The sequence below is a fragment of the Camellia sinensis genome, chromosome 14 (assembly GCF_055761805.1).
Source record: "Camellia sinensis isolate YWXY chromosome 14, ASM5576180v1, whole genome shotgun sequence".
Classification (NCBI taxonomy): Eukaryota; Viridiplantae; Streptophyta; class Magnoliopsida; order Ericales; family Theaceae; genus Camellia; species Camellia sinensis.
Window position 1 is genome coordinate 44,243,776 of NC_138974.1, and position 10,693 is coordinate 44,254,468.

General features: G+C 34.5%; 1 protein-coding gene across 1 annotated transcript; it reads left to right on the forward strand.

The window, feature by feature from the left end:
* The first annotated feature begins 343 nt into the window (after positions 1-343).
* On the forward strand, positions 344-7,998 carry LOC114268245 (chaperonin CPN60-2, mitochondrial). The gene is made up of 18 exons (XM_028209380.2): positions 344-660; positions 736-760; positions 860-991; positions 3,725-3,884; positions 4,126-4,301; positions 4,406-4,501; positions 4,814-4,918; positions 5,072-5,158; positions 5,236-5,325; positions 5,418-5,498; positions 5,630-5,698; positions 5,810-5,887; positions 5,994-6,089; positions 6,254-6,353; positions 6,484-6,587; positions 7,166-7,271; positions 7,394-7,472; positions 7,579-7,998. The coding sequence occupies exons 1-18, from the start codon at positions 623-625 to the stop codon at positions 7,682-7,684; spliced, it is 1,728 nt and encodes a 575-aa protein (XP_028065181.1). The 5' UTR covers positions 344-622; the 3' UTR covers positions 7,685-7,998.
* The last annotated feature ends 2,695 nt before the right edge of the window (positions 7,999-10,693 follow it).

The window sequence follows — 10,693 nt, forward strand, 5'->3', positions numbered from 1 at the left end:
ATAAATAATCAATGATACACATTTTGTAATATATGTTAAGGATTGAGATATTTTTCCACTCTATTTATTTTCAATGTAAAATTTAATAAATTTTTATAAAACTCTTGAGGCATTTCGTGAATTTTTTAATTTTATTTATATTAAAATCAATAACCTGAACCATAATAATATATCGTTGGTTTTGATTTTACAATCAAGAAATCAGTCATATGATATTTCCGTCTTAAAAAACAGCGGAGGCCCATAGAATTTCAGCCCGTTAGTTCACAGCCCAAGTGGCATTAAGGTTGAGCCCAAAGATATGTGTATATATATATATCCTGAAGCCCCAATAGCCCAACTTGATTCCGAAACGCAAGAGTCCGTGTCGTTCGTCATTGTTTGTTTTGTTGGCCTCTCAGCCGCCAAAACCCTAAACCCTGCTTCACGCTCCTCTTCTTCTAGACTCTTCTCACTCTTAACCCTTCTCCCTATTTTACTCTCTCTCTCTACTCTCTCGCTCGCTCGCTCGCTCGCAGAGGACATTCGTTTCTCTACTTTCGATTCACCACAATCTTCACTATTCTCTCTCTCTCTCTCTCTCTCTCTCTCTACAACACCTTGCTTTTGCAGCTTCACCACCATGTATCGATTTGCCGCTAATCTCGTATCCAAAGCTCGGTAAGTAGCAAAATCGCTTGTTTTTGAATCTTTCTTGTTTTAGTTTCACTCACCATTTTGTTCCATGATTTGCAGGATCGCTAGATGCGGTACTCACCAGGTATTGGTAGTTCAACTATTGTCTTTGTGTGGTAAAGATTTGATCTTTGTTTTGCGATTTTTATTTTATTTTTTATATGTATGTTTGTGTTTGGTTCAGATTGGTGGTAGATTGGCTTGGAGCAGAAATTATGCGGCGAAAGAGATTAAATTTGGAGTTGAAGCGCGGGCTTTGATGCTTAGGGGTGTTGAAGAGCTCGCTGATGCTGTCAAAGTCACAATGGGGCCAAAAGTGAGTGATCTGTTAATTTTGGACTGCGATCTTCTTGTTGTTAGCAAATATATATATATATATATATATGTATGTATTGTTTGACAATGTCATTTATAAGATCACATGTAAAGTGATGGAAACTATCTGAATTCGTCTCTGAAATATATTTCGTTTACTCCAATGTTAAATGTGGAATTATATGAAAGCAAAATAAAAATCAGACTATATTGTGCTTAAGTATGTTTTTAGTGTAAAATTATACAGCAATGCTAGGTATCATGAAAAACCTTTCATGAAAATAATCATGAAAGTTTCGTGACCCTTGGATTACATTTAGAATGAAACACCACACACTAATCAAGGTAATTCAAGGATCATAAATTTTTCATGATCATTTTCATGACAAAATTTTCATGATCTCTAATTTTTCCCAAAATTATATTCTCACATATTCAGTATGTTAGTTTTGCATTTAGGGGGATAAAAATGACAGGTTTCAAGATTTTTGTAAATTTACAGCGTTTATAACCAAGTCAGAGATGTGTGTGTGTGAATGGATGCATTTATTGGTTCCTTAAATGCTTTTATTCCTGGCGTCAATATGTACATCATATGATGGGTCTTAGCAGCTAGCCCTATATGAAGTAGAATTTCTGTTCAATTCAACCCTGGTATCTGGGCTTAGGCTTGGTATACTGCGACGTGTGATTTGATCGAATTCTTGTTTTACTAAGTCAAAATGAGAAATTGACATTCCTTGCAATCCAATTCTTCCATGGTATTTACATGAGGTTCTTGTTTCTTATTCTTAAGTCCCGAAGCAGCTCTTTTGGTGTCTACATGGGTTTGTGCATACTGGCTAACCTACTTATTACGGAGTATGTCAGGCCATCAACCTTTTTTAAGGAACCTTTTAGCCTGAGCTATGTTAGACAGAAATGCGAGCAGCACCCATGTCAGGCACATGACATGGGTTATGGGCATAGGATGCATCCGAATTTTATAGTTCCATGTGCAATAGCAAGTCTGGTAGTTTGAAACATAAAGCACCCTTGTGTTTGATTATTGCATGGTTGCTAATAAAAAAGCGCCAATCCTAGCATGTTATTATGTTGCATAAAACATGATTTTATCCATGCTAGCACTTTCCTCCGGGTCAGGGATTGTCCTTGTGTTCTGGGATTTAGGGATTTATTAAATATTATTCTTATATTCTCCATACTTGCGACGCTTGTCTCAATCCATGCAACATAGATTGTGAGGAACATTACAGGAGAACCATAAATCAGCTGGTATTCTACGTTACATTACAGGAGACCCATAAATCAGCTAGCAATCTGGGTAAGATAGGAACTTTAATGAGGAGAAGGAAATGAGAGGAATGGGATTAATAATCAATGATTAAGGAAGACATATTTCTATTATCAAATAATGATCACAATATTTAAGAAATACGGGAGGTACAATAATGAGAATAGTGATCACTTATTTTGTTAAATTTGATTTTCTTCTAACATTTTCCAACATGGGAAGGAATGAAGTAAGTGCATTTGAATTTTTGATATTTTCTCTCATTTATGATGTTGCCATCTCGCGTGAGGGAATGAAAATTTTGGATCATATTCTTTTTTAAACTCTTCTTAGTGGTAAGGATCAAAATTGAGTGAGTGATATTTTTTTAAAGATTACAATGACTACAGAAATTTACAAAATCAAAATGCTTTGCTTCCATCAGACACTATATATATCCCTGTGGTTCAAATATAGAAATACAAGGCTGTAAGCATGAGAGCACCCTCTTTTCAGCGGATTGAAGGTTTGATCTTGTTGTGGTATCATTCTAGTAAACGCGCTTTTACAACAAAATGGCTGTGTGTTGATTTAAATCCCCTTTGGTGCTTGACAGCCTGACTTTGACCATTATTCTGTGTGATGGCCTTAAATTCTACAGTACTTCTTTCTGCTTTGTTGTTAAGCAGCTATTTTTTAAACTATATTGTAATAGTGATCATTTCATGTGTGACCTATTTAGCTGTGTACTTTTCATCACCTATTTTAAGATTCTAGATATACATTCATCAGATGTCCCGCAAGATACGTAAATGTTGTATTGGATGGGCTTTACGCGGAAACATTTCCCTTGATAAAATTTTGTGCTAGATAACCTGCAACTTGTGGAATAACTAATGAAATGCAAAATACACAGCAATTATTGCCTGAATCAATATAAGCTTTTCACTCATTAAAAGCTTTATGCTCTTTCTTTGTTTTGTAAAGGATAATTTAATAAGACAAGATTAGTATTTCTGTGGGATTTGTGTTAGTTGCAAACAAACTGGCCTCTTTTCATTTAGTTTCCATTCAGAATACTAATTGACACTTGAAGAAATGTTGCTGGGATTCAGAATTGGAAACGGTTTCTTCAATTGTTGTAAAAAATGCTGGTTGTAGAGGTGACTTTTGTTATTTGATGGTCTTAATAGCTCTGAATTTACTGAATTGTTGGTAATGTTTTCTGTCTCATGTTAATAGATTGTTGTTTGGTCCCTAACCCTTTTCCCTTTTTGATGTTGTTAGTCATTTTAATGCTTGATGTTATTTAAGTTTCGTGCCTGTTGTGCAGGCAATTTTTTTTCTGTTATGTTGTAGTGTGGAGGATATTGTAATTATATCTCTTCAATCTTCAAGTCGTACATATAGTGATGATTGACTGGCTTTGTTGGTGTTTTGGTGTGTTTGACTTATCCAAAGGGTCGGAATGTTGTTTTGGAACAAAGTTTTGGTTCCCCGAAAGTGACTAAAGATGGTGTTACTGTGGCAAAGAGCATTGAGTTCAAAGACAGAGTCAAGAATATTGGTGCTAGCCTTGTAAAGCAGGTTGCAAATGCTACAAATGATGTTGCTGGTGATGGTGAGATTTTATACCTACTGATCATAAAGGCTGTTTTAATAGTTTTATTTCTAGTTGGATATAGTTCTCTGTGTTGCATAACCTGGAGTTCTTGTTCTCAGTCTGTGTTGTGATCAATATTGACTCTCTAACATTTACTTGGACTCGCAATAAAATGACTTGAACTTGTAACAAAATGAAGTCTTCTTGTGGCTTGAGAGTTGGATATTTTGGTGATGTAGCTGGGTTGACATGTTTTCAGGTACCACTTGTGCGACAGTCCTCACCCGTGCCATATATTCCGAGGGATGCAAGTCAGTTGCAGCTGGAATGAATGCCATGGACCTGAGACGTGGGATCACAATGGCTGTTGATGCAGTGGTGACAAACTTGAAGAGCCGAGCACGGATGATTAGCACATCTGAAGAAATAGCCCAGGTCTGCTTTATTCTCTTTCTTTATATTGGATAGCTTTCTTAATCTCGGATTCAACTTTTTTTTATTTACTTTGTTACTCATCTTTTTTCTTTTATTTCAAAAAGGTTGGCACAATATCAGCAAATGGGGAGAGAGAGATTGGCGAGCTTATAGCCAAGGCTATGGAGAGAGTTGGCAAAGAGGGAGTTATTACCATTGCTGTAAGTTGCCACTTCTTTTATTCATTCTTTTCCTTATTGAGTTACTGCCACTCCATGTTTTTAAGCACTTCTTTTGTTCGTTCTTTTCCTTTTTGAGTTGCTGCCACTCCATGTTTTTAAGCAGCAAAAACATGTACAACAAATTCTAGCATGTTTGAGTGTTATTTTTTTTGGGTGGCGGCCTACCACCTTTGACTTGAGGCTGAAGCTTTTTGAGTTTTGAATTCTAATTCTAGAACAAAAAAAGAGAACACAAAAGTGTGGGATAAGCTCCTGAATAACATGGTTTTGGTGTCTGTCAAACCGTTGCAGGATGGGAAGACATTGTACAATGAATTGGAAGTGGTTGAAGGAATGAAGCTGGACAGGGGCTACATATCTCCTTATTTTATTACCAATCCAAAGAACCAAAAATGTGTATGTGGTTTGATTTTGTGTAAAGCAGTTTTACTGAATTCATAAGCATGAACCCTCTTTGGAACACCGATTATTTTTTCTGTTTGGGTACTTATATACCTCAAGCTTTCTGCAGATCTTCACAGTTTTTTTTTTGTTCTTCTTTTCTGTCAGGAATTGGAAGATCCACTTATATTAATTCATGAGAAAAAAATCTCAAATTTAAATGCTGTGGTGAAAGTATTAGAGTTAGCCCTGAAGGTAACAGTTGTTTTGTACGCTAGTGACAACATATATATTGCTAGTTGAATTATGTAACATTTACATTGTTTTCTCAGAAGCAAAGACCTTTGCTGATTGTTTCTGAAGATGTTGAAAGTGAAGCATTGGCAACTCTCATTTTGAACAAGCTTCGTGCTGGAATCAAGGTGTTATTAAATTCTATGGTTACAATAATTTTTATGAATTTATTGCTTAAGGTTACTTATTGTGATCTGATTGGATTATGAACATGTTAAAGGTTTGTGCCATTAAAGCTCCTGGATTTGGAGAAAACAGGAAGTCCAACCTGCAGGACCTAGCCACCCTTACAGGAGGCGAGGTATGTTTGCCTATCATTTTCATATTGCATGAATCACTATTGCTTCAACTAATTTTTATTTAGTTTTACTTGAATATTCAGGGATTGCTATCTGATGAATTTCCTTTCTTTTCCTTTCCAATCATTTGTAGGTCATAACTGATGAGTTGGGTTTGAACCTTGAAAAGGTTGGAATAGAAATGCTTGGAAAATGCAAAAAGGTAGGTCATAATTGCACGCCAAGCAGGTCATGAAAAGTAGAAGCTAGTTCAGTTGGATGCACTTCTTGGTTTTATTTTGCTCTATTACTAACTTCTGCTGGGGATGTGTAGGTTACCATATCAAAGGATGATACTGTTATTCTTGATGGGGCTGGTGACAAGAAAGCCATTGAGGAAAGATGTGAACAGGTTTGTACACCATTATTTTCTTGAAGTATTTGTTTGACATTTTGCCAGGCTCTCATTCTATTTATAGCTTATTTTAATTTTTTGGCCTACCACTGTGCAATAACAGCTGAGAACTTCAATTGAATTAAGCACCTCTGATTACGACAAGGAGAAGCTACAAGAGAGACTAGCAAAGCTTTCTGGTGGCGTTGCCGTATTGAAGGTCAGTCTCCCATTTACAACGTAAAATCATTTACATTCCAAAAATTTGGCATTTTTAATAAATCTTATTTAGGCGAGCATAGATTTGTATACAAGCTTCAAAAACACTGATTTAATTGACATAGTTATAATAAGAAAAGGAGGTGAAAATATTTTCTTTCTCAGATTGGCGGGGCAAGCGAAGCTGAGGTGAGTGAGAAGAAAGATAGAGTTACGGATGCTTTGAATGCAACAAAGGCAGCTGTGGAGGAAGGGATTGTACCTGGTAAGTGGTAACCTTGTCATGTAATGAATCTTAAAAAAAAAAAAAAAATGGTGTCATGTAATGAAGACTTTTTCCTTTTTTAGTTAGGCTGGGGATTTCAAACAGTAATTTTGGAGATTTACTTATGCAGGTGGTGGTGCTGCTCTTCTCTATGCCTCAAAGGAGCTGGAAACACTGCATACGGCAAATTTTGACCAAAAGATTGGTGTTCAGATTATCCAGAATGCCCTGAAGGTTTCGATCTGTCATTGATTTCATTAATTTGTGTCTCAATTAGGTTTTTGAGATTGTTGTTGGTTCTTTCTCAAGCCTTGATGCTTAGTGATTTTGTTTTAGTAAACCACTGCAAAATCGTTAGTGCAGGTTTGATGCTGTTAAAATGTTAATATTGCATGGGTTGATTGGATAACCAAATAAACTTGAAATTTTTGTCTCTGAGTTTGGCACAACGTTAACAATTTCTTTAATATTCATGCATTACTGTTTGCTTTTGAGGTAAATATTATTACAAATTGAGCCAAATAAGATTTTAGAGTTCTGTAAAGTGCCAGTTATACTATAGTAAATAAATATCTTATGTTTAGTGGAACTGTAATGCCATCTCAGCATTGGCTCTTCTGCTTTATGGTTGTGAACCTTGGAAAATACCATTTATTCAACAATTTTTTATAGTTCATATTTACATGTTACTTGTAGAAAGTATAATCTGTCATGTGTAATCTTTAATTTATTATTAAATGATTATTAAGCCAAGACTGCGAAGCCCTTATTCTTATTTTAAGATTCTCAGTCCATAAATGTGTTTCTTGCAGGCACCAGTGCACACAATTGCTTCCAATGCTGGAGTTGAGGGGGCTGTAGTTGTTGGTAAGCTATTGGAACAGGACAATCCCGACCTTGGATATGATGCAGCTAAAGGTTTGCTCTCTCCCTCTCTCTCTCTCTAACACACACACACACACACACACACACACGAGGGAAGTTATGGTTCTTTTACTGATTATGGCAATTTTTTTCCCTCTTTACTTGTGTTGGAGCAGGTGAATATGTTGACATGGTCAAGGCAGGAATTATTGATCCATTGAAGGTCATTAGAACAGCCTTGGTAGATGCTGCAAGGTAGTTTATGGGGCCTGTTAAGAATTTTCTTTTGCATTTTTTTTTAATATATATATATTTTTTATTACCTTGCTGAGTACGCACTTATCAAGCTTTTGTTATGCAGTGTGTCTTCCTTGTTGACTACAACGGAGGCTGTTGTCGTCGAACTTCCAAAGGATGAGAAAGAAGTGCCAGCAATGGGTGGAGGCATGGGTGGCATGGATTATTGAAAATGATAAACGCCAACGCCCTAATCTATTCATTTTTTTGGACTATTTGAAAAAAAAAAAAACAGTTCTTAATCGAAGTTATAGAGAATTGAAGTTAGGGTAGGAAGTGGATTTTAGCCTTGAAATTGAAGTGGGGGACTCCCTGTTTTAAGCTGTTTAAACTTTTCATTTCGGGAAGACAAAGAAGAATCAGTGTAATCATAATGAGATGTCAAGAGTAGGAAGTTTCTTCACATTGATTTTTTCACATCTCTTATCCCCTTGGTTACACTACACTACAACACAATAAGAGGTGAGAAACATGTTTTCTTTTCCTTTCTGTCCGCCCTGATTATATTTATTATATGTAAATTAGTTTTTATTATTTAATTTTTTTTTAAATATAGTGAATATTAAAATATTAAAATACTACCATTCCTAAAGATTGTAAAATTAACGACAATGCTACGTAACTCAAATTTTGTGGCTCAAATAGCCAAAACGACGTCGTTTTGAGTACAAAACAACATAAAAATGGTCAAAACGACGTTTTGAGTATAAAACTACATAAAAATGGTCAAAACGACGTCGTTTTGAGTACAAAATTACATAAAAATGGTCAAAACGATGTCGTTTTGGCTATTTGAGTTTTGAGCCACAAAATTTGAGTTACGAGATATTTTTCTAAAATTAATTTGTTCCTACCCTGCCTCTGCCTCTGCTTCATGCCTTCTCTGATTTTCCTTGCCCCTAATGTGATTCATGATGAGAATGTAGCACTACAAACAAACCCCATAAATAGTCCTAGTTTTCTCAGTGGGTTTCTTATCTTTGTTTTATTGAGAAAAGTTCCTTTCGGTAGAGCAATGCTTGGTCTCAGCTTTTTGTAAAGTAGCAGGATCAATTTTGCGCAAGGTGACCTGTTTGTGTGGTTTGGAAACTTACACTACACTAACGGATATGATCGAATCAGAATTTTATTTTATTTATTTATTTTTGTGTGTTTGTGTGTCTGGAAATTCTCAGAATTTTGTGTTTGAGGATAGCTTATAACCTTTATGTCAACATTTGAGTTTTTCTTGGAATAAAGTAGAAGCTTAGTTAGTCACATCTTAAAGTTATAAAAAGTCAGTAGTGGAAGAGTATAAAATCTACAATCCAGTGAAGTTTTGGAACAGTTTTTTCTTTCTTAAATTTTTTGTAATTTTTTTAGTTTTTCTTTACTCTTGATTTACTTGTTTTTTTGTCAGTCACTAACAGATCAATCAATTAATTTTTAAGGTAATTTATAACTCTTGAAATTTGATTTAAATTTTACTTTGATTTTTATTGTTTCAAATTAAATAATTTAATGCTTGTACTTTAATATAATCTGGTGATCAAATAAAATTAGATTTAATATGTAAGGAGTAAATGAAGCTGTAGCTAACTAAGCCAGTCTTATTGCGGAGGAAGGTTTTTATTAGTTGTTATATGATTCAGTAGGTGTCACACTGCATTGTGCATCAGTGGCACATTTGCCCTAGACGAGTCAAGATGTACCTCCATGAAACCGTCTAAGTAGAACTTCTAAGGATTAGGAGATCCAACTATGCTTTGAGTGTGTTAGGAAGCAAAACTCTTGTGGCACCAATTATTCAAATTGAAATAATAGGACTTAAAAGTGAAATTTTAGTGAAATTATAGAGGTGAAGGTGTAATTTATCTTAATTTTTATATCGCACCAAATGTAGTAATGTTAGGGATTATGAAAAAAATATCATGAAGATGATTATGAAAGATTTTTCACCTTTAAATTATACATACAATAAAACACTATATACTAATCAAAGGATGAAAATTTTTTATGATATATTTCATGATATGTTTTTCATGATTCCTAACATTATTCTTTTTTTATTTTTTTTTCAATTTTACTTGTGTGAAATTACTTTTAAAGACAAAAGACTAAAATTAAATATATTTTATTATCTCCTTACACCCATTACTCTTCAATCCTTACTGCTTTTCTTCCTTTCTCAGTTTTTCTTCTCTGCGTATCTCTTTTCAAAAAGTGAGAATCATAATATTTGAATCATAGAAGAAAGCAACAGATGAAGAAATGGTAGTGAAGAACTATAAAAAATAAAAAATAAAAAAGTGAAATTATGAGTTTTTTTATATTTATTTTTTGGGCAGGTTTTCGTTTTGGGTTTTGGGAGAGTTCTTCAACTTTCGTTCGGTTTGTCAAAATCGAACAAAATAAAATTGTCTGGAATCACATTGCCGAACAAAAAATACATGTCCGATAATTCACTGCCAAATAAAATATACATTTTTGGTAATCCAAGGGTGAATATTTTTTATTTGTTTAGTTATTCATTATTGTGCATTTTCAGTTTTATTTTATTTTTTATATTTTGTTGTTATTTGCTTAGAAGAATTATGCTTCTATTCATTGCAACAATGCAAGTATAATCATTTGGCTGCTAAATATCTTGAAAGGCACTCATTTGCTTGTAGATTATCTGAGGAGGAAACATTTTTATTAGTTGCATGTCAAAGAGTGTGGTGTGACCAAAAGATATATTAATTATATTGAAACGAATGGATACCTTTAATGCGACAACAATAAAGACAATTTACAATGCATGTAAAGCAACAGGTGGTTGGACAAATTTACCTTAGTTCGGCAACATGACACTGGAGTAATCTAATTGGTATAGCAATGTATTACCTAACATGCACTTCACAAATAATGTATCACCGAACAAACACTTCACAACTGGACTCCACATGAGCGTGAGACTCACATGGGACCCACATTCTATGAGTCCACATCTATGTGAGACAATTGATAGAATTTTTGAGATCTCTAGCATTACTCTTAGGTCATGTTTGTTTGGGTGGACATGAGCTTGGGATTGGACTAATAATCCAATAAAATTATTAATCCAATGTTTGGTTAAACAATTGAAATACGGACTTGACTATTAGTTAAGATAGGATACATAATCCAATGAATTCGTAATCCTAGGACTATTAGTCATG